The following is a 23,329-nucleotide window of genomic DNA, read 5'->3' as shown; positions in this document are numbered from 1 at the left end:
CCTCTCTGTCACTTGCAGGGCCATGGTGCTGTGACCAGCTGATGAGCAGGAGCATTTGCTTTGCTTTTTTTCTATAGCTCAAAGCAGCCATGTGTCGAATTGGTTGGGCTGGTCACGTACCTCCATGTGGAAGAACACAGCTGCTGGAAGAGCCTCAATCTTCTGTCTTGAGTAATTCCCTTTTCGCCCCCCAGTCCAGTTTGCAGTGCTGGCTCTGGCCTTCCCACCAAAGGGCTTTGCAGCAGCAGTAGCTGCAGCTGGAAACCAAAGCATGGGCCTGTTTTTCCCAGGGATTCAGCATGCCCAGCTGCACGGGTCTGGCGGTGCCAGCAAACATGGGCTGGACCAGGGGTCCCAGTGTACTGCAGGTGGCAAAGATGCCACAAACAAGGCCATCCCCTCTGCCTGCCTGTGCACGGAGCAAGCTGGTGCCACACAGAGATGGCCTTACCACTGTGATCAAAACGCGTTTGGGTGGGGGTGCAGGGAAGCTACTGTCAATAAAGTACTACTTGGTCGGGGGATTTCCCCCTTTTCCTTTCACTTCCCTCCAGCTGCAGCAGGGGTGGGGATAAGCAGGGACACCCACTGCTGCATGAGGAAAATTCCCCTGCTGAGGCTGATGAACCCGCCCGACGGGCGGCTGCCGGTATTACGTGTTGTGCCGCATGTGTATCCGCCAGCCACAGGGCCCTGGCAAGGGGCCCCGGCTGGAATTAACCTGCAGTAACCCCAGGCACAGGGGCGGCCTCGGCGGGGTGTGCCTGCCTGGCCTGCGCTGGAGTATGAAAGCCATTATAATCCACTCATTCATGATGCTTAAAGAGCCAGAGGCGTTTTTCCCCTGGTTCTCCTGGAAGAGAGAAGGGTTTGGAAGCAATAAGGCACAGCATTCCGGTCCTGATAGAGTATCTCGTGCTTTACCAAGCCCTGCCCACCATGTCATCAGTCAAACAAGTTTTAAAGTAACATTTATCATTTTTATTATGAACAAATAAAATTTCAGATCAGCACAACCAGATGTCTGTTTCCATATTAGTAGAAATTATTTCAAAAAGGTTTTTTTTTCCCATACACAAAACAGAGATACTACTATGCAGAAATCCCTAAGCTGTGAAAAATCGTATCCTACTCACATTTCAACAGTGACAGAGCTTAGACAATGTGCAGATTCAACTTTCCAATCCTTCCCTGAACACTCAACACTTAGACTTCTGCTCTTCACAATACCAGCAGGGCTGGGAATAGTTTTGGAAAACAAACCAGTCCATGCTTCTGCCAGCAGCGGTGTGTGGTTTGTACTGTTCCTTCCTGTGCTCGGCTGGTCGGCAGCGAGCCTCACCCACACCTCTGGGAGGCAGGGTGTAACACCCCGTTACAGATAGGGAAACTGAGGCACAGAGTGTTTTTAAGTGACTTCGTCCCAAATCACACAGTGAGCAAGTTGGTAAGCTGGGAGCGGGTCCCAGCTGCTTTAGCCATGAGGTCCCACTGCTGCTTTTTCTGCTTCCACCTTTCACAGACTCATTTAAGCTAAACATACAGACGATGCGTCCAGGACACAAACATGCCACCAAAAATATATATATATTTATAGGTATATATATATATATATATATATCTCAAACAAAGTTCTACTTAAAGTGTTGTATCTGTTTCTCAATCTAACAAAAATTCTAACTCAAATACATTCAAAATCACCTGCACCCACAGTTCAATGTAGGCAATTAAATAATTAAGAAACCCCTTGAATGTTCATAACTCAGAAAAAAAAAAACCAAAACGGCAAATAGCTGTCAATACTTCTATGTATATTAAAGAAAAATTTAAGGCACCCAGAGATATTTGCCAATCTACCTTTAAAGTGACTGGACAAACACCAGGACTGTTTGGTTACTGCTCCTCAACTTCCACTCTCATTCCAGATTCTGGACCTGAATCAGCACTTGAAATTTGAAAGGAACCCTTGATGTCAAGCCCTGCTTCTCTGCTGAGAGGATGTGAAATACTGCTGCATTTCACAGCACGCATCTCTACTGTAGAGTATGTCACACTACACCTTTAGGGCACCAGGAGCAAGGAAATCATTCTCCCCTCTCCCCTCCTCCCCTTTCAAATTACTGGCTGGAGCAAATTCATCCTCTGGGGACTTCCATGAGTTCAGAGGGGTTTACACTAGAGCAAAGTCAGCCCACAATTACAGAGCTAACAGTGTTTCTCTTTTTTTGGAGGGCTTTTTGGTTTTTTTCAAATGGTAGGATACAGCTCTAGCCACAACACCCTTTGCTCCAGCCAGCACCCAGGCAGTCAACAGCATCAGAGCAGTAAGGACACTGTCTCCTGAAACCAGGAGCTGAAGGACTCTCTTCTCCATTTGTCCTTGTTCCTCTTGGCTGGAGACCACATCACTCCTAATGGCTCAAAAACTCAAAGGGTCCCATTGCTGAGCATAAACAAGGTCATGATGGTGGCAGGGAGGGGAAGGTGAGGAGACAGGCTCATTTTCTGAGTAACAAGCTTGTTCTTGTTAAGGAGAACATCACAGAGCTATCCTGGCTCCTGGTGAGTTTCACTGCAGCAGGAGAAAAAGCAAAGCTGCAGACACTCGCTCCCGTGAAGCTTCCCTGGCTGCGACGTGGCAGAGCTGAGGTGAGGAAATTGGCATCTGCACTGTCTCTGCCTTCCCTGGCCTGCCTGAATAAGGGAGATGCTGCAAACCCCACTCCAATGTCACTTTGTTCCAGCTACCTCTTGTGCTTTCCTCCAGCTCCGATTGATGCATTGAAGCAACAAAAACAGTACCATTGCTACAACTAATAACAATAATAGTAATAAAAATTAATAATAACTAGGAGAATTAAGGGGGAAAAAGCATGTTCAGCTCAGTGAGAGGCGTGATGCCATAACATCCAGAGTGTAACCAACTGCCTGAACTCAAGCTGGTCTCTGTAACTTGCAGGAAACAACACCCACATGGACTTTTTCCCCAGCGCCCTCCAGCTGCATGCCCACATCGCTCGGTGATGTAACTGCCCTTTCTGCAGGCTCAGCCGCCCTCGCTGCCTGTCTCACTGGCAAAGAGCGCGGTGGCGAGATGGCTCGCCGAGGGGGCTGGGAGGCAAGCTAAGGGACTAACAAGGAGCTCCTTCCCACTCCCTCTGGGCAGCAGGGAATGGCAAACCAACACAGCACACCTTGGGCAAGAAAGCACAGAGGTAGCTCACACTGGTGGCAGTTTCTCACCTAGAGGCCTCAACTTCCTTGAGCACCCTGTGCCACCCGGCCCCACATTGATGTTTCTCAGGCACTTGTTGAGTGGAGCCCCTAAGAATGAAAATACCTGGTCCTGCAGACACTTTCACTCCTTCCTACACCTGCAGGTGCTCCCTTGTCCTGTCTCTGTGCTCAGCAAAGATGTGGATCTGCCTGCTACCCAGAAGGGACCCCGTTTTTCCAGCACATAAAGCAGCTTAGCTCAGAGGTGGAGCTTTGGTTTTACATCCTTCTCCTCCTCTCCATTTAGACAAAGTCCCATTTGCCAGCAAAAATCTCAGTGGTGAACAAAACTCACTATGGGCTGGTCCTCCCCTTGGCAGCCAATGGCACACCCTTCCATCTGTCCTCCTCCTCACTGTGACTCTCCAAAACAGCTGTGGAGCTCAGAGTCATGCTCTGCCTTCAGTCCCTCGTGGCACAGAGGGCAGTGCAGGGAGGGAGTGCAAATTAAGGCCACCAGCACTCCCTCTCCAGTGCTCACTGCTGTTACAGCATCCCCCGGCCAGTGGTGGGGATGTGAAAGAGTCTGGGCACTCTTCTCTCCCCAGCCAGAGTGGCTAGGTGGTAAGGAGCAGTGGAGAACACTTTCCAAGAGACATCTTGGAAAGAAACAACTCTTCTTTCTGATGACAAGAGCAAGGGATGGGTCTGCTTTTCCCAGGAAGAGCAGTTGAGCCCTGTCATGTCTGTCAGCAGCCCTTGAGAAAAGAGAAGGGACAGTGGCAGAAACTTTGGGGGGAAGGTAGTGCAGAGAGGGTCACTGACTTTGGCTCAACTCTTCATCCGGCTGGTTCAGGCTTCCCTTAGCTAAATAGTACATAGCTGACTGCAATGGGCCTCCCCAGGCCACTTCCTACCAGCTTTTCTTCCAGGTATAGACTGGGAAAATGTAAAGCAGGAGACAGGTTAGAGAGACTGGAGAGGAAAACAGAAAGGGAAAGGAGAGGAGGGAAAGGGTGGCCTTGTGTTATAAGGGCAGAGTCCTAGGTCTTAAATACATCCTGCAAAATGCAGCGTGGGAGGGGGGTGTTAAAACTCATTATCATTATTTTAAGCAAACTGGTAGCATTATTCAGTAGTTAGTTAACAGAACATTAAACTTTTGTCCAGCGTGTTTGGAGGGGGTGGGAAGGGAGAAAAAAGGAGGAAGGAGAGGTGTGGATGTGTGTGTGAAAGGGAGCGGGAGCTCAGCCACTCTTGTGACTTCCATCTCCAGTCCGCAATTTCCGAGCCAGGATGACCTCCTTGGAAACCTTCTTGCGATCGCTGGCCAGCCCCAGGAGGCACATGAGGTCAATGAAGGCTGTGGTTAAGTTGAAGCGCCAGCCAAACTCACTGGTGGAGTAGTCATAGGGGAAGGTGTGGTGGTAGTTGTGGAAGCCTTCTCCTGAAAAACACGACCAGGGAGAGGATGTTGCAGAGCTCTAGGTGACAGACCCTTTATCTTACCCAAAGCACCATATTCTTGTAACGGGCTCTGGATTGAGTCCAGGTTCCTCTCTCCTCTCAGCCCAGTTTCACCCTTCTGCAATCTACCCCATCTCATTTGGGCATCACCCAGCATGCCAGGGCTGAGACAATGACAATCCCAGAGGAGTTTTGGTTCCTCTTGGCTTTAGAGGAAAGTAAGCATATGGCAGGGAACAGTGAAAGGCCCTGGTTCCCCAGCGGCACCAAAAAACCAGAGGATTCCTAATAGTTTTTCCCCTCTCATCACAAGAAATCTTCCAGTATTAATTCAGCTACCAGCTAGACCAGCAGCAAGCCCCCAACAAACCAGGCTAATGAATACTCTCACAACACTGGCAATCCTCATGTCAAATCCAAAGGACATTTCCAGATGAGGAAAAAAGCAGACTCTAAACAGACACTTCTACTAAGCAATCTACACCAGTCAGCCACTATCTGGTCTGGACACTGTCAACACTGGCTTCAGTGCTCACCCCTTCAAAGACACTGCCTTGACTCCTGCTCCTACCCCTGAATCTCAGCAGTTCAAATCCCTCTCTACTAAAATTCCACAAGCAGATCCTTTGGTGGTGGAAATCAGTGGAGCCCCACTGAGATACAGTGGTGCAAAACAGATGAGGATTTAGGGAAAACCAATAAGAGCATATGCTGATCCTGGAATGTACTTAACTAGATCTCCAAAATTTCAGTAAAAAATATGAAAGCATCTATCTTGTCTTATCCTCAAGTACCCCCAAAATCACCAGCTGTCCAGAGAACATGTCAAAATGTGAATCTGCTGGTTTTCAAGTTGACAAATCTCAGAGAGATACGCAGTGACGGCAGCACACGTTTTTTAGTCTAGTGAACGTGGCAGAGACCTCTGAACAGGGTAAATAAAATATTGCCATTGAGATAAGAAGGTGCTAAGTGTGGCAGAGTCCTTTCCAGCCTGGAAAGAGTCTGATGGGAGCTGATAACCCCACTGCCCTTATGTACTCACTGGCTAGCACAGGAAACATCCTCAGATGCAAAGGCCGAATGGTGCAGGGGAAATAGGGACACCTGGACTGATAGAAATTCCTAGAAGCAATTGCAGCCCCAAGAGGCAGTCCCTGTTCTACAGTCCCCCTGCAGCAAAGACACAGATGTTGGACATACCTATGGCCCCCAGGCTGACCAAGGGGTTCTCCCGCGGGTTGATGTTCTGGTCATACGGCCGGTTGCCAAACATGTGAGCAGCACTGTTCACTAGCCAAGTGCAATTGAGCCCTACGGTGTAGCGCAGGATGGCTGGAATGAAGAAGCTGATGATGATGGACTCATCCCAGAAGTACCAGGGCACTACAGATGGCAGTGTGAAGCACAGCAACACCACTGAAGGCTTGTAGTATCTGGAAAGGAAGGGACCAGGACGAAGGGGTTCAGTGGCAGAGGCAGGACAGGAAGGACTGATTCAGTCCTCCATTTGAAGGATGCATGCTCAGCTATACAGGGAAAATAAGTGCAGAAATGCCTCACTCCTGAGCCCTGTATCTTTTGCTCTGGATGTGCAGAAGCCATGCCTGGAGATTCCCAAGTCCTATCATCAGGCAAGAGACTCAGACTAAATCCTGCTCTTCTCACATCTGCACAAAGCAATGCTCCCATCACCACGGGGGTGAGTGAGAGTCCAGACATTCAGACACCCAGAAAAGCTGCTGCTTTTGGCTTCATCTGTCATTTGCTTCTCAGCTGTATTGGTCCCCATAAAGGCAACCCCGTGCTTTCAGAGTCCCACACATGGTCCTTTCTCTGGCTTTGGCCCAGTGCTGCAGCTCCTCCTTGCAGACTTGGCTCTGCCTACAAATACACCCCATCAACAAGTGCAAGCAAGTGGCACAGATGAGCATGTGGGCTCTCTCACACTAGAGGATTGGGAATAGAGGAAGGTGAACCGCTCTGATGACCCACAAGAAAAGTCAGTCTGGGACTGTACTAGGAACTTCCTGACTTAGGCTGGTTACTATTTGGGTTAAGTCCCACATCCCTGCAGCCTTTGTGATAGGCTCACCTTCTCTGCATCCTAGTATAGCTCCAGATGGGTGAGAGATACCCTACCCAAGAGGCACCAGGGAATGCAGACTGTTCTTCCCAGTTGCTGCACCTCTCACATCTCCATTTTCAACCCTTCTTTCACCATACTGTTTCCAAAAGACTGAGGGAAGAGGGGCACACACATGGCCTGGAAGGTGTACAATCTCCAAGGATGTCTCAGAGGCACCTGTGTGTGGGCTCTGGGCCAGCCAAAGCAGCAGCTGGGCTGTGGGGTGAGCAGGTGTGGAGTGGCTTTGTGGTGGGAATCTCAGCCTGCTGCTGGCAAGATGCTGCAGGGTAGGCAGGCAAGAGAAGGGCGTGGGAGGGCTAGAGGTAGCACTGGATTCTAAACATTTCTCATAGGAGAGGAACAGCTCATTTCTCACAGCTCATCTCACAGCAAAGCCTTGGGCATGCTGAAGAGTCACATTTCTCACATGATGCCCTCAATTCTCTCACATTCCATCAAAGCCATTTGAGTTCCCAGCCCATTTGTCCCTGCCCCATTCCCCATGGCTCCCCACTAAGGCTGACCCCACTACTCACCTGCGCTGGAACATCACCACTTTGTCAGCCTTGATGTCACTGAGGTCCAGCTTCTGTCCCTTCTCAATGACATCGGGGTGCTTGCGCACAAGCAGCCAGCCAATGTGGGAGAAGAAGAAGCCGCGCATGGCGTTGTGTGGGTCTGCGTCTGTTTCAGAGAACTTGTGATGGACACGGTGGTCCCGGACCCACTCGTAGATGTCATTCTGCAAGTCAGCAGGAGTGAAAACTTAGGGTCAGGCATGGAGATGTTCCCTCTGAATTACAAAGTGGCCCAAAATGCTTAAATACGTAAATCCTGTTGACCTGAACTTGTATCAGTGGCATTATGTCTCAGTAGGGTTTGGGGTTTCTGACCTTTAAAACAGAGGTTGAGTTTTGGCTGCACCTCTCCAGTTTTTTGGGAAGTGGTGCCTCATTGCTGCTGCTCTTTGATTGGCCAACTCTGGGCTGGGGGGGGGGGGGGTTTGCACCACACCCATGGTGCTGCAGGCTCTGATTGGTCAGCCTGTGCCCCACCCCTGCAGCAGCCACTCTCATTGGCTGGCTGGTGCCTCCTCTCCTATGCTCGGCTCCTGTCCCATCCCCATCCCTGTCCCCATCCCCATCCCTGCACAGTGCCAGGCGAGGCTGACCTGCCCCTTCCCTCTACCTGACATTTCCCGTAGGTCACCCTGCCTTGCTTGTCCTGGGATTGCCTAATCAGATGTTTAACTTCGGGGGGGGCAAGGCTTTTTTCAACTTTTTTTTTTTTCCCATTAGAAATCAAACAGTCTTAAAATTAAGGTCCCTTTTTAGAAGGAGCACAAACACACCCTTTCAATGACATTTCTCAAAAATACCTCTCTTCAACCCCATTACTGTTCAATTTAAGCAGCAAAATCAATACCGTTTGGAAAATGTAAACGCTTTTATCATTTGTATTATGAAATGATTGCTTTGGCTAGTTTTAAGAATAGATTTTCATAAGCCCGTGATCATTTTTTGTATCAAGATTTCAATGAGCTTAAAGCCATGTATTACACCATCCTAGAAAACATGAAATAGAGATCTAACCATGGCTCTATTACCTGTATTACACAAGAGGCTCCTTAATCACCTGCATACCCAGGACTTTTCCTGAAAACACTTTGAAGATAAGGAAATGGCATAACCATCCCTATTTCTTGCCTCGAAAGACTAATGGACTTGTACACACAGGGAGCCTGTAACAGAGACTCAACTCCTCAAGTCCTTTTCAGGTATTGTAACCACTCCTCCTTTACCTGAGATAAGATTATTTACCTGCAGGCCATTCAAGAAGGCAATGATAGACATGGAACAGGGTTAAAGTCTTGCTTGTTTCCTAATAGTGGGAACTGCCGCCTTCCTTCCAGCCAAATATCTCCAAGTATCAGCAGCCCTTGCTGATCATGGCCAGAGCCTGGTCACTCAGTATTCCCCCAGAAGAGGGTGGCCCAGCTGCCTTCCCTATCTAAGTAAGCAGAGAAACTCAACCAGTACCTATGCTGGAAAAGTTCCACCTGTGACCCAAAGTCTCTTTCACATCCCAGACCCTACACAGCACCATGTAACATGAGAAAGCCCAGTCTGAAAGTTGACAGACAACTTGGGCTTGCACATATTGGAAGGTTTTCCCTGTCTTGCTGGAGGCAGGAGGCACAAATTTGGAAAGAGACCATGTAACACAGCTGGATCATGGTATGACTTCATCTACCCCATCATCCTGTCTACAAACAAAATCAGGAGTCTCAAACCTGAACAATCTGTATCTTGACCCAAACTTTAGCTCATTAACTTTTCTACAGCTCTTATTTTGGGCCCACCTCTAACTGTAATGCTGACTGAAAATCATGACTTTCTGAGAAGAGCAAGCAAGGCCAAGGAGAATGTTTTCTTCCCTGGCATATCCCAGCTACAGGCTATAACCATGAGACCTGTTGTGCTGCAGCTGACAGGTCTTGCAGGTGAAAAAGCCAATTAGATGCAGAATTCATAAAGTCTCTGAAATTACAAGTCACAGGTCTCTGAGCAGCCAACAGGTGTTTTCTGGAGGACCTAAGATAAGACAGTCCATAAACTTCCATGATCTTAAAAGTTCCTGATCTCCTCTGCTGCCACTAATAGGAATGAGAGAAATTCAACATAAATCTTCTCCTGATCTCACTGAAAGTAACTACTAAAAAAATCCATGGGGAATAGTATCGAATTTTCACTAAAACTTTGGATTAGTTCCTATTGAAGCGGAAATATCTCTCTGTCTCTCATCTTTGTCTATTCCTATCCCCTACAGCAATAGCTCAGCAAATTCTTTCCCCCTCTGCCCTATAACCCTGTGAAAGATGGTCTTTGTACAGGACTAGCTAATACACAGCAACCCATCCCGCTGCCTTGCTGAGTGCTGGACCACTGGCTGGAATCAGCAGCTTGGTCCCTCCCCTTCCTCATCAAAGACAGCTGTTTGGTACTATCAGAGAAGAAGAAATTCATTGATGTTTTAGAAAGTTTTTCAAAGCTTTAAAAACTTTACTCTGTTTTGATTACATTTTAAAAAATCATATCCTCTGGAGAATTACTTAAGAGCACAGCACTGATACTTTTGTGTTCAACTTTTTATAGCAGAAAGTGCTGCATTCTGACACCTTTCTGAGTCCTTCCCACAGACAAGCAACCTTTCAGTACAGTTGGAGGATGGAGTGTTGTTAGAGCTGACTTTCAGCAGCAAGCCTGAGAGGATTTATTTTTCTGTGCCATGCCAATCTGGGTTTTCACTCTGACTTCTACAGATTTGCAGTTTTGTTTGTTTTGGGGACTGTGAAGTACTCTCACAGTAGTTAGGCAATATCCTGAGTTAAGAGCTCTTTGGGAGGTGAAGCAATCTCCCAAGGTGCTTAACAGTGCCTGCAGTCACTTGTGCCACTGAATGGGCCCAACCCTTCTCTCCTTAAAATATCACTGACCTGGGACAACTCTCTGGAAGCCAGTGGAGTGATTTGTAACATGATTAGTCCTAAATATCACTCTTCTGAATGAGAGAAACATCCCCTAAATCTCAACAAGTTCTTGGTCTTTATGAAGTAGCAAATTCTACATCCTGTAGAATTCTACAATCCTTGGCTTAGCAGATATCTTCTCCTTTATCAGCCACACAGCAAAAAGAGAGTGAGGCAACACCAGGAAAACACTTAACACTTCCACACCTCTGTCATGGGACCTGGTGCAAGCACAGGGAGACCACACCTCAAGAGAAAGGTACATTCCTGCTTCAGAGATTTCCTACCCCTGACTTTGGCCTGTTGTCCTCTCAACACTGGGTTTGTCTCAGAGTCAGCCTCTGATGGGACAAGGTAAAGACAACGAGACAGACTCCAGCATTGCAGTGTTAGATGGAAAGGGCTGTCTTCTTCCTAACAACAGGTAGTAGATAGAATAGAGGAGCCTCTTCATCAGATTGTCCCCTATCTGGGACAGGGATTCATGGGAGCACTTCCTTCTGAGGAGCAGTGGGACACTGAGGAAATGCTTACCTGGAAGGCCATGGAGTTGGCAATAGTCAGGAAGATGCGCAGGGGCAGCGTGGCTTTGTAGGAGCGATGACTCCAGAGGCGGTGAGATCCAGCTGTGATCCCCAGAGCACTCACCACGAAACACAGAAGAGCTACAAAGGAAAAGAAGGTGTTTGAGCAGTTGGAGCAAAGCTTCAGGCAGGCAACACAAAGGTGGACCTTTCCCCAAATCTGTATAAGCAAGAGAGGAATCCATGGAGAGCAGATTGGGGCAATAAAACTCCATGTGAGATTGACCAAGCTACCACTGGCCTCCTAGGCAATGTGGACAAAGCAATTCAGCTCTTCATCTCTAACAAGGAAGGAGGCTCCCCCTTAGAAGACTCACAAGGGCTGGTTCTTCAGCATAGTGCCATCTGTCATAGTGCAGAGTAGTCAAAATTGTATAAACTGGCTGCTTTCATAAAGCACTGTGGTAAAAGCACTGCAGTCCATCAGGGAACAGTTTCTCCCTTTTCTTCCACCCCAAATACTCCAGGCTCTTGCTTTCCCATCTCACCAAACCCCAATAAATCTCTTTTGCATTATTTCCACCCTGAGATGGTAGATAATCTTAGCATTCTTGAGTGGGACAACTCAAGCCCAGGGTTAGGCTTTTCTTCTGCTCCCTTTCTCAGCAGAAGCTGGCAAAAAAAATATCTAACATATCCTCCCACTGAAGTCTGGGTTTCACCTTCAGCTCTAGCACTGGTTTAAAAGCTGCCCAGAGGCTACTGTTCCTAGGGTCTTTTTGATCCCTCCCTCTGCTCAAGTCCTGCACCTTTCACAGAAGGAAACCCCAAGGCTAATGATTCATTGCAAGTTGTGCCCATGGCAGAGGCAGATGTTGCTGTGCCCTGTTGAGCTTTGAGGCTGCTTCGTGTGTTCCCTCTTCACACAGGGCAAAAGGAATTCCTTGCCCCTCTGGCATCTAGTAACAAACCACATCCCTCTCCCAATACATCATGAGTTCATATTTGCCCTGGTCTGTGTGCCTGTTTGCCCTCCTGGGAATTCTGGAAATTAACCTCAGCTCCAGCACCTGATCCTAAAACAGAAATGGAGAAAAGATCCCAAGAGTTTCATAGCAGCATTACACTAGGAAAGTAGGGTAAGAAGAAAATTGGTTCTGCAAATTAACTCTTCCTCTAGAAGGAAGAGTCAGGAAGTTTGGTAGAAAGAGCATTCAACAGCTGGTTTGCTCTGCAAGCTCAGACACAAAGAGGGAAGGGTGCACATCTGTGAACAGGTCAACTGATCCACCTCTAGTCCTCTGGGGGAAGCAGTGCCTTCTTACCAGTCCCCCAGGGCAAACTTTTTCTGGTATAAATTTGCATATTTCAGCCAATTGTATCAATCATGAAAAGAGTTCCTTATTCCTTCACATAAGTGCATGGATAGGAATTGCTGGTAGTATGCTTGACATTCAGCCGTTCAGTCCAGCCAAATGGCTCTAATCAAGTTTGTCTTGAATCCAGAAAACCAGATACTCTGATAGAAACTTGTCTGGAATCAGAAATCTGAGACCTCTGCCAGGCATGGCCCGATTCTTTAATTCAAAATAATACAGGCTTTATTTCTGCTCATCTCCTGCTTCATCTTCCTTCTGTCACCTCCTTTTTGTTGTTCTACATTCCCAGCGTAATCACTTATCCACTAAAAGCCTGTCTTGGATGTCTTCTGGCCCCTTAAACTTGCATGAACTCTTCTCACTTCCATCCCACTGCACAAGAGTGACCTTCCCTGTCTGCTGATCTGACTGTGATTCCCCATCTTCATCTTCTCCCTTGGTTCCCTGCCTGCTGCTGAGTGCAGCACAAGCCTTGGACCAGCACAACTCTGCCTTGTGTCTCCCAGCACCTTGGCAGTCTTTCAGAAGAGCCAAGCATGCAAATACAGCAGGATCCAGCCTTTCCAAGACACAACAGAGCTGAACAAAGCTCACAAAGCTGTCAAATGCAGACAATTACACAGACAATTCTCAGAATTTGCCTGTGGATACCCCTCTTGGGAAAAGATGACACCAGCAACAATGACATTATCAACAAGCACAGGGAATCACAAAAGAGATGTGATGGGGACACCAAACCCAGACAACCCAGTATCTGCTTTTGGGTGTCCTGTCCTGGAAGCTTTTGTAAAAAAATTGGAAAAGCACCCACTGCTTTTGGGTGCCCCGGCATAGAACAGACTCAGCCTCTATCCAAAGCCTGTGAACCTCAGCAGCTCATGCTGACTTCTCTTGGACGTGCATCCCAGGTCACTACAATGGCCATAACTCTCTAATTATAATCCTGTGCTGCCTGGCCTCATGCCCCTGTACAGAAGCTGTAGTTTATCTAAGGGGCAGACACTTTCTGTGGCAAAGCAAGTGATTCTCAGTCTATGCATTGATGGCACCAGCCCCACAGAAAGCCAGACCCTACCTGGAGATCCATCAGCCATATCTAAGAGTTTATGTGACAGTGACAGGACATGCACAATGACTGAAATCCTTGTGGAATACAGAAGAATCCAGTACCTTTATGATTCAGAGAGTTCGCCCCCACAAACAGATACAGTGATGATCAATCATTGCATAGTCAGGGAATCAGCATCTCACAGGGAAGAAGAAAAACTCCTCCAAGATCATCCACTAAGAATTTAATTGGAAAGAGAGTAGAGAAGGTGAAATAAAGTAGCACAGATTTTCACACCTGCCCTGTGATGCTGCCCCAAACTGAAGGACTTAGGGACTCCATCAGCTGAGGATTCAAAGTAATTTTCCATCCAGTGCTTTGAACTACACGAGATTCAAAATACTGGCAACTCACAGGTGATATTCCCAGTGACCCATTCAACTGGAATACAAAGAATTATGACCACTGACAGTAATAAGCACTCAATGCTCCAAAAATTAAACAGAAAACATTCTGCATTCAGTCATAGCTATGATTCATTAAGCTTTACCTCTTTAGGGCTCAGATTCAGACCCAAGCTATGATGAGAAACCAGGAATGTGCTGAAAGCATTGCCACCTGCAGTGAACACCAAGGATGTTTACATGTAAAGAGGTGCTCCTGATGCAGCATGTGTCCTTGGGCTCTTGCTCTGTGCACGACTGTTCCCTCCTTGCTGCCCAGTCTCTGTTAGCCGGGTGAGTCCTGCTACTCTCAGGAGAAAGATACCAGGGGCAATGAAATTTACAGGCTGCACAAAGGGAAGAGTGTTTAGGAGGAGCAATAGGATCTGCTGTCACTGAAACCTAACTTCCCTGCCACACTCAGAGAAGCACACCACCTGCTACTTTAGCCTGGAGGGAGCACTAAGTGGTAAGGTGTTGCCAGCTATAGTCTTGATGGGAAAGTAAAAAAACACTGTAAACACTTTGCTGGTCATATCTCTGGGGGTAGTATTGGCTGAGATTTTCTGACTGTCAGTTGCCTAAATTACCCAGCAAGGTTCACCTTGGTCCAAAGATAATACAGCAACAACAAAATATGGTATCAACCCATGCTCCTAGAGCCTCTGGCACTGCAGGGATCTGAGGTGTTGACAGAGCACCATGTCGAGAGGAACCATTCTTGTTTACAGACACTGCGTCCAGGCCAACAGGAGCTAGGACAATTACTGACAATTACAAATACTGCTGCATCCAAGGGCTAAAAAGACTACCCACAAATCATGTTTCCAGCGAGGATATGAGCAATTGGAGAAGAAACTGCCCATCACCTTTGCATTCTGCCCTTTAAGACGCAGTCTCTGTGCCATTTAGCAAATGACATAAAATGTGCCCATGATCCTTGAAAAGACTAAGCAAGACTTTGAGAAGTGCAGTGGAAAAGACAATAAATAAAAGGGGACCTGACTAGAAAGCCAGTGCTGGACAGGCTCGGAGAGCTCTTGTGATGGTGAGCTCTCACCTGATCAACAACCCGAGCTCATTCTGGGAGGCTCTGTACCAGAAAGAGATCAGGGGAGACAATGCACACAGCAACGCAGAACAGCAAACAATGATGAAGGCAGGGCTGGGGAGCTTGAGAGACAAAGAGGAATCAGCACACAGAGAAACAAAAACAAAAGAGGACAGTCACCAACATAACTGGTTTCAAAGGAACAGGAACATCAAGGAGATGGTGGCCTGGATGAAGTAGGTATAAGCAATGGATAAATTACAGAAGGTAGATGAGCCACCAGGCCCCACAGCTGCCTGTTGCAACACAACAGAGAACACCCGAGACCATGCTAATTTTATATTATATGTAAACAATCTAAGGAAGAAATTATCTGAAAAACAAACAAAGAAACAAGCAAAAACTCCAGCAGCTCCAGAACTACCATTGCTAGAGCCGGCCTGCCATGAGCCCATGGTGTACTGCCACGAGCAACCCAAGTCACTGCTGCACTATCCTTGTGTATCCATGGGAACTATAGTCCTCTCCTTGCTACCAGAGGGTGATGGGAAAAAACACCAAGTCACTGACATGACATGACAGCCACAGATGCCTTGTATATGCCAAATAAAGGTATGAGCTGAGAAAAGGGCAATGCAAGGAGCAAGAAGCCTTGTGCTGAGAAGGTAGACATGTGGAGGATCAGAGTATTCCCGTTCCAGTTAGTGCTGGAGGACAATGGACTATAAGGGAACTCTGATTTGGCTGTAAGGTGCCACAAACAGTGGTACTTTCCTGGAACAGGAGTGCAGGACAGGGAGCTTGGTGAAGCTACTCCAACTTTGGTAAGGCCAGATAGATCTTCAGCCAGTCCAGAACAGTGCAGTTCCCCCAAACACCATGTCCTTCTCCCACTCCCAGAACATGTCACTCCAGAATCCACCATGGAATCTTGCAGTGCCTCATAGTGGCAGGAGAGCAACTGGCACTTCCCATCAGAATTGACTGAGTGAGGAGAGCAGGAAAGATTGACATCAGATAAAAAGCAAAGCAGATTCCTGGGAAGTGCCATGAGATGCCATACAGACATCCTAAAGAGGTGCACAGTTGCAAAGACACTGCCTCAGAGACCATTTTGGAGTAGGGTGGGGTTTAGCAGAATGCAAAACAGCATTAACTTTCCGGATAAAGATGCTCAAGCCCTCGTACATATCCCAAGGGCACTCAAGGGATAAGGGTTGGATGGATTTGGAAATCATGGAGCATATCAGCAGCTTGAAATGAAGGCAGTAAATTCAACTCACTTTTTTTCCTTCTCCTTGCCCCAGCATCCTGAGGTTATCTGACTGGAGTTGGAGGACCCAGGCTGTCACCTCAGTGAGTGGGAGAAGCCAGCAGTTCTTTGCTTAGCCTCCAGCCCAGGGATGGGACACACAGAACAGGACCAAGAGCCCTGAAATGCTCCTCCAACATCATGCTGAGGCTGCATGTTCTGCCCAGCTCTGACAGGCCAGGGGAAAGTACAGCCTGTCAGGTTTTCACAAGGGAAAGGCCCAGCAAACTCTTCTTTCACAACATCCCCCTGAAAGGCCATGACTGCACAAGGGAACACATCAAGGCCTCTGCTTTTGCAGATGCTGTAGCCAGGCCCTGGCTGTTGCCTCCAGTGAGGAGGCAGACCCCTGCCTGTGAGAGGCTGATAAGGATAAGAGGAAGAATCAGCCTGACCATCCAGGAAGCCATCTCCTTCCCCGTTCAGCTGTGACACTTGTTGCACACAGCATCAGGAAGACAGACTTTGAGAGGGTGACAGACCAGGTGGATCGCCCCAGGGCCCTTCCATAGCCAGCCTGACCAGGAAGCGGGAGCACTACTGAACCCAAAAGCCACCCCAGCAGACCTCAATCTAGACTGTTGCTTTTTGTTTCAGGATGTTCTGTTTCACAGGGAGGCAGGGGCTGGATGCAATCTCTCGACCTCCCTACTGGGAGCCATTTGGCTTCTGGACTCCTCCAGGGGTCCACACAAAGGCTCATGGAAAGCGAAGCTCTCCTGCAGAGTGGGCCCTGGGCCCAGCTGTCTTTCAAGCAGTCAGAGGAGAAGTTTGGTTCCTACCCAGGACAAGATCCCTGAGAAAGCAGAGCTTTCCCTAGCTACCTTCTGCTGGGTTGTGCTTTCCACTGGAATTTGCTGCCTGGAGAGATGCTTATTTATTTTCTGAAAGTCATCAGGCTTAGTTCCAGGATGACAGTGGCTAATCTGTGCTTTTTTAAGAATGATAAAAGACCTGAGCTTCAGACTTAATTCTTGACTTTTATCTTCAGCACAACTGTATTTTGTCTCTTTTCCCTCATACACACATTGAGGCTCTGTGGGATTTACACTTCCCTGGTAAGGACAGGAATGGTTTTCGTGTCAGGGCAGCAAGTAGTGCTCTGTACCTTGCCTCCCCAAAAACCCGTTCAGGTGATCTTGCTAGCATCTTTCTTCCTAACTTTCTGGCACTGTCACAGTACTCTATCAAACAGGTTTTGTTCTTCACGCCAATAGCAGCTACACATTCAGGATATTTCCAGTCCTAACATCTGTGAATCAAGTTTGTTCTTTGAGCAGACAAGCCAAATCCCTGCCAAATCTTTCCCTCTCATGTGTGACCTTACAAGAGACACTAGCAAGTCCTTCCACAGCTTGCTACAAATCTGGCTGAAGAGCTGCTTCTAGAAGCCCCCTGCTTCTTTCTCTCTCATCCCCAAGTCTATGGGCCTGGAGGGAAAAAAACCCCACCCAACAGACTGGGGGGTTGCAGCTGCCCAGAAACAGACAGAGGAATGTGCTTACCCCACGCCAGTGTCTGGATCTTTGCAGAGGGTATCAGCGTCAAGGCGAACAGGGCCCCGAGGTGCAGCAGGCTCATGAGGATGATGTTCCTCCAGACGTATCGCAGCGGGGGCTTGGGGCCCTCTTTCTCCCGGTAGGTCTCATCAAAGATATCATCTACCATGCCCCGGTCTGCTGCCAAGTCCTCATGGTTGAGTAAGTCCTTCTCCGTGACGGCGTTTCCATTACTGGTCACCCGGGAGGTGACTGTGCCACCACCAGTGGTGCTGGAGGTGGAGGAGAACTCCTTGAAGAGGTAGCAGTGGATATTTTCAAGAAAGGAAAGAAGGGAAAACAAAATAAGAAGTTGGTGGTTATCAATTCAAGAAATAGAAACACATGCATCTAGGCAGGCAGTGTAAAGATTCACAGCCTGTAGTTTCCCTGGAAGGCTCCATTCTTTCAGCTGAGCCCTTGGCACAAAGATCCTGCTCTGGCCACATGGAGTCATGGCCTGAGAGGATGGGGACCTGCTCTTTCTGAAGAGGAGGTGAATGGTAGGTAGGGTGCCAAAAGTAAAAAAAATACTCGAAAGCCAGTCTCTTTTCCACCAGTGCCTTTGGTGAGATCATTTGCAGACTGCAAGGATTTTTATTTACATTCAGTTTGATTAGTGGATGGTTTTAGGTGGGTCTGGGCTTGTGCATAAATGGACAACAAAAAGGAAATCTTATGAATGAATAAAGAGGTGGAAGAGAAATATGGTCTCAAACACAGTTTTATAATAAATCAATGGGCTGCTCCTGAAATCCTACTTATTTGTCACCCCACCTGGGATCACAGGGGAACATCAGGAAGATCCATAGGGGGATTTCTCTGCCTCCTTATCTTGCCCGCCTCACCTTCCAAGATGGGATGTGGCAAGACCAACATGCTTGAAGATCAGTGGACAGAAGCAGTCAGGTGAGGTACTTCTAGTTAGAACTGCAGCTACTTATCCTGTGCCTGCTGCTAAGACTCTTATCCCTCTCTCATTTCCCACCCACAGGCAAACTGAGGCAAGGGAATACAATCCTCTGATCTATGGCCACCAGCATGTAGAGAGGAAGTTTTAAGCAGCAAAGTTGGCTCAGCTTGGCTCCTGGCTCCCTTCTGTAACTGTGACACAACATTCCCTCAGAACATGCTTGTTTGCCCTGGCTGAGTGACAGCCTGCCCCATCAGGCATGCATGACAAAAGGAGCAGGCAGGATTGACCCTAATGAGACAGGTCAGTGAACCCTGAATCACCGATTTCCATCTCCATCCAGACAGCCCGTGCTTGCTGGTACTGTGCCTGCTGGTACTCGAAGCCTTTTGTCAGCCCCAAGTGCTCAACGTGGCCCCACCCGGGGGTGCCAAGCACGTGGGATGCAAGGGTGTGTCCCACACACATCACCCCATCCCCTGCCCCTTGGGACACATCCCTCTGCCACCCAGACTGCTGCCTCCATGGGTGAAGGGGCACTACAGGTCAGCCAGCAGGAACAGGAGGGCTGGGACTGCAGGACGGAGCATGGTCAAGCTGGGAAAGCTCCTTTCCCTATAGAAATCTCTGCTGAATTAGCAGCAGATTCCCACTCAGGTGTTCAGGATTCATAAAAGACCACCATCCTGCCATGGCCTAGTTTCCTGAGGGAGGCATTAAAATCAGGCCAGGCAGCTGACGTGGCCACCCCAACTCCTCCCTTTCCCAAGGGTTGAAACTGGAGGGTTACAGACATACCTTCCGATGGGGAGGAGCTGGCAAGGCTGACAGATTCCCCACATTTGGGAAGTAAAATGATCTCTACAGAGGAGCGCTTTCAGTTTTTCCTCAGGGAATCAAAGGTTTGAAAGGAAAAAAAAACTGGACACAAAGTATCCTGCTGCCTTCACTGCACACAGGCAAGCTGCTGAGCTTGGGACTGGCTCTTCTGCATCCTGGCTATCCCTGCCTGCTTTCCTAGTTAACGTTTTAAGGGTAGGATACTCTCATCTGCTAGAGAATTTAGAGGTAATCCCCACACCAAAAGAATCATGAGAAATGGCTTCTAATCCAAAGATTAGGCAAGGAGAAGTCCTGCCTGTTCCCAAGTGTTAGATATTCTCATCTAGCATTTTGGCAGAAAGGTACAATTTTCTTTCTTGGCTGCAAGACAATCTACCAAAAAGACCCAAGACTTGTCTATGCAGGAAAAATTCCCAGCAGTGATTGGTGGTATAATTAGACAGGTAACACACCCCATATGGACATGCTGCTTCCAGAGTAAGAATGTGGGGTTGGAGTTGCATTTTTCTCCTCCATGATAGCTTATGTCACTGTCAAAGTTACACAGGGGCAGAGGAGGAGGAGGGAAAGCGCAAAGAAAACAGCAGAGAGGAAAAAAAAATCTCTTCTGGAGTTGTAGCCACATGAGGAATTTTACCAGCATACCTATGCTGCTGGAATTACACTGATATAATCAGGCTGGTCAATTCTCACATGTAAACTAACCTTGAACAAAAGGGCTATAAAGCAGCTGTGAAACAGCTCCACAGTTACAAACTTGGTGGGAGGAGCATGGGGGGATGAGGGAGGGAGAGAGGCAGAAACGGGGGAAACGAGGAAAGAAAGAGGATTTTTGTCCCCTTATGACCATAGTGGCTCCTACCGAGGAAAATGGGATGGAGATTGATCTGGAGTTTAGGGCTGAGAGAGGGAGGAGGCCAGCTAAATAATTTTCATTAGCTTTCCCTCATTTCCGAATGGCTTTGCAGCTCTCATCTGCAGAACAGATGTGTTTCCCCATCTACACTCCCACCTCCCCAGCACTGAACATGCCATAGGTGATCCTGGCACCCAGCCAGCTTATACAACCAGCTGCAGCTCAAAGGCTCCTGCAGCGGGCACGGTGTATGAGCCCCAGGGCACTGAATCTCGGGTCCGGCATATTTGAATATACCCAGCGTGACCCAGGGACAGGATTCTTTCCAGCTTCCAGGATATGACCCAAAATACATGCCAAAACCATGAAACATGGTTTGAACACACTGCCTTCGACATCCATTTTGGGAGGGGGGAAAAGTAAAGTTCTTTACATCACAGCAAGCCTGGAAGGTCATGGCACCTGCACAAAAGCACCAAGGGAGACCCTGGGTGCTGCTGACAGGAAAAGAGCAGGGGTATGATTTACATCCACTTCTAGGCATTGGCAGAGGGGGGAAGGATGAGAAGGTGGGAGCACAAACACCAGAATCAAGCGCCTGCCTCCTCCCCTTGGGCAAAGGGTGGCGGCCGTAAGGGTCAAAAATAAAAATGAAAATCTTTAAAAATCCAACAGCTCCACATGTCTTACTGGTGTCAGGTTATTATTCAGACCTTCTTATGCCAAAAATGGGCAGTCTCCCTATTGTATGCTTGCTTGGCTCAAGCAATGCAGTCACAGTCATTCATTTCATCTGGGCAGCCGGCTTTCACCTTGCGTCTGTCCTAGAGACGCTTCCTGCTGCAGTATTTGGTTTTAAAACACTGCGAGTAAAACCTCTTTCTTATCACAAATCAAATTAATTAAGAATTTTTTTTTTAAATCCCAGTCTGAGTATTATAAAAAAATTTATGACTTCTTGGCACAAAACATCTTCGTGAATAGTCTTCATGCTACTCAAGCACCCAGGATGTTTCGATGGGTGTTTTCAAAATAACCCTGTATTTTATGCTCAGTCTACCTGAGGGCACAGGATCCAGGAAGATCACCTCAAAGGCGGATGTCTCCGCTTCATCCGCGGGCTCCCCACCAGGCTTGGGCGATGTTTTAAGTTCCCACTGAGCCCCTTCGCCTCCCCGGCTGCGAAGCGGTGCGGAGAGGACCGGGCACGCACGTGTGAATACGTGTGTGTGTGCACGCACAGACACGCGTGGATGCCCACACCTTCCTCCCCAGCACAGCAGCAGCGCAGCAGCGCTGTCGGAGCCGCGGAGATGAAGGAACAAGGGGCGAGGGGAAGACAAAGCACCCGCACCCCGGGGCCCCGCTCACCTCCTCTTGCAGCAAGTGCGCAGGCATGGGGCGGCCTGTCTGTGCTCCTCGGCGCGGTACGCGGGCGCGCAGCTCCCCGGCGCTGGCGAGAGGCTGGCTCCGGTCGGCTCCTCGCTCGGCGAGCTCTGCGGCTGGCGGAGGCGGGTGCGGAGCTATTTAAGGGGGGCTGCTTGCTCGGCTGCTGGCGGGGCTGGACTCTGCGCGCCCCGGCCTCCCGGTGACCCCCTGCCCGCGGCTGGGATGCGCGGGGTCAGCGCGGAGGGCGGCGAATCGCGGCGGGGGCCCGGCTCTCGACGTAGCCGGGGGGAGAGGCGGGGCGGAGCGGGCAGGGGGGCGGGAGGGAGGAAGGATGCTGAGGAAGAGGAGGATGACGAGGGCCAGCCTCTCTCATGATGCCTGGCTGCTTCTTTTTTTTTTTTTTCCCTTCCTTTTTTTTTTCTCCCCTCCCTCCCCCTTGCGAGCTGATTGGTTGCGGGAAATTTGGTGCCACCTCGGCTTGCCGTCGCCATTGGCTGCCCGCAATCTGCTGTTCGCTCCCCGCGGCGCGCACCCTGCGCGCCCCGCTGCGCGCCCTGCTCCGCGCCCGGTCCCGCGCCCCGCTCCGCGCCCGCCGGGGCTGCTGCGGTGCCCCGAGAGCTCCTTCCGCCGCCGCGAGGGCCGCCCCTCATGGAATAAGGGGCTCCCGAGGGGTGAGGGATGCCGGGAGCCCCGTTCCCCTTCCCCAGGTGGATGTGGGTTGCGGCGGGGGAATAAGGGGGTTCAGCATGAAACATTTGCTCTGTACTGGGGATCTGTCTGGGGCGCAATCTGCACGTGTGTGCGCGTATGGAAATCACACATTCCTGCAGCGAAAAGCAGCCTACAACGTACGTCCCGATAAGCATGTATGTCTGTGTAGATGTCCATCACGATATGCGCAAATAGTTTGGAAACTGTTGGCTGTAACATTTTTAAAAGAATCCTGTCTGTTGTCCCCAGAAAACAGTGCCTTCAGCAGAGGATGGAAGGAAAAAGTAGTAGCTCAGTTTGCCATCAGCTGTTTTCCTTAACAACCTTTCTGCTAGCCAGTAGTGCCAGCAATATCCAGCCTTTATCCAAAACCCAAGATCTATCCGAAATTCAAACTCTATCCCACAGAGACCTTCACTATTAAAAGTGAAAACCAGGGCTCTTACAAATCAAACCCTTTCGGTGGCAGAGCTGGAGGCAGCTCTCCGAACTCCACCGTGTGGTCACCGTGCCAGACACCTCAGTGATTTAGCACCAAGGCTTAGGGTACCCTACAGCCATCACCCTGGCCAGGACCTCGTGTAGCTCCTTCCCCTACTCAATAGTGTGTCCCGCGTTCAGTTTCTGTCCCCTGCTGACACGAGTCATTTTGGGAGTGGAGCAGGGACGTGAAAAGCCAAAAGTGCGCCCATATCCTCTGACATATATCCCATCTGGAGCTCTCCTGCAGTGATGGAGCTGACCACACGAGGTGCAGATAGACAACCAAGATCTTGCAGAGTCCATCCCTGGGCTGATCCTGCTCAGTCATATCAAGACTTATTCAGTGGCAGCTGTCAAAAGTGAGTTGCATTGTAATCACTGGAAGGGAAAAGTGACAATGAAAAATAACAGTAGCCCATTTGTTCTCCAGATACAGAGGTGTCCAGCAAAGGTGAAAATATGTCCCTGCTTTTTCATTACATGATCATGGACAAAGAGG

At 48.9% G+C, this 23,329-nt stretch overlaps 1 protein-coding gene across 1 annotated transcript; it reads right to left on the bottom strand.

Moving 5' to 3' along the window:
• Positions 1–958: 958 nt before the first annotated feature.
• SCD (stearoyl-CoA desaturase) lies at positions 959–21,987 on the bottom strand. Its single transcript, XM_059476568.1, has 6 exons — positions 21,619–21,987; positions 17,603–17,888; positions 10,875–11,005; positions 7,348–7,553; positions 5,887–6,119; positions 959–4,663 (listed from the first exon to the last, which is right to left on the bottom strand). Exons 1-6 carry the CDS (start codon positions 21,643–21,645, stop codon positions 4,464–4,466), a joined length of 1,083 nt encoding a protein of 360 aa, XP_059332551.1. The 5' UTR covers positions 21,646–21,987; the 3' UTR covers positions 959–4,463.
• Between the last annotated feature and the right edge of the window lie 1,342 nt (positions 21,988–23,329).

The sequence above is a fragment of the Ammospiza nelsoni genome, chromosome 8, assembly GCF_027579445.1.
Source record: "Ammospiza nelsoni isolate bAmmNel1 chromosome 8, bAmmNel1.pri, whole genome shotgun sequence".
NCBI classification, from domain to species: Eukaryota; Metazoa; Chordata; class Aves; order Passeriformes; family Passerellidae; genus Ammospiza; species Ammospiza nelsoni.
This window is presented reverse-complemented; position numbering and strand designations above follow the sequence as displayed.

Bases quoted from the DNA above. Each gene is read 5' to 3' on its own strand.
- SCD (XM_059476568.1), bottom strand. From the start codon at position 21,645: ATGCCTGCGCACTTGCTGCAAGAGGAG. The intron at 17,889-21,618 runs GTGAGCGGGGCC...TACCTCTTCAAG, and splicing joins CGCACTTGCTGCAAGAGGAG to GAGTTCTCCTCCACCTCCAG. The intron at 4,664-5,886 runs GTATGTCCAACA...CGTGTTTTTCAG, and splicing joins GGTCAGCCTGGGGGCCATAG to GAGAAGGCTTCCACAACTAC.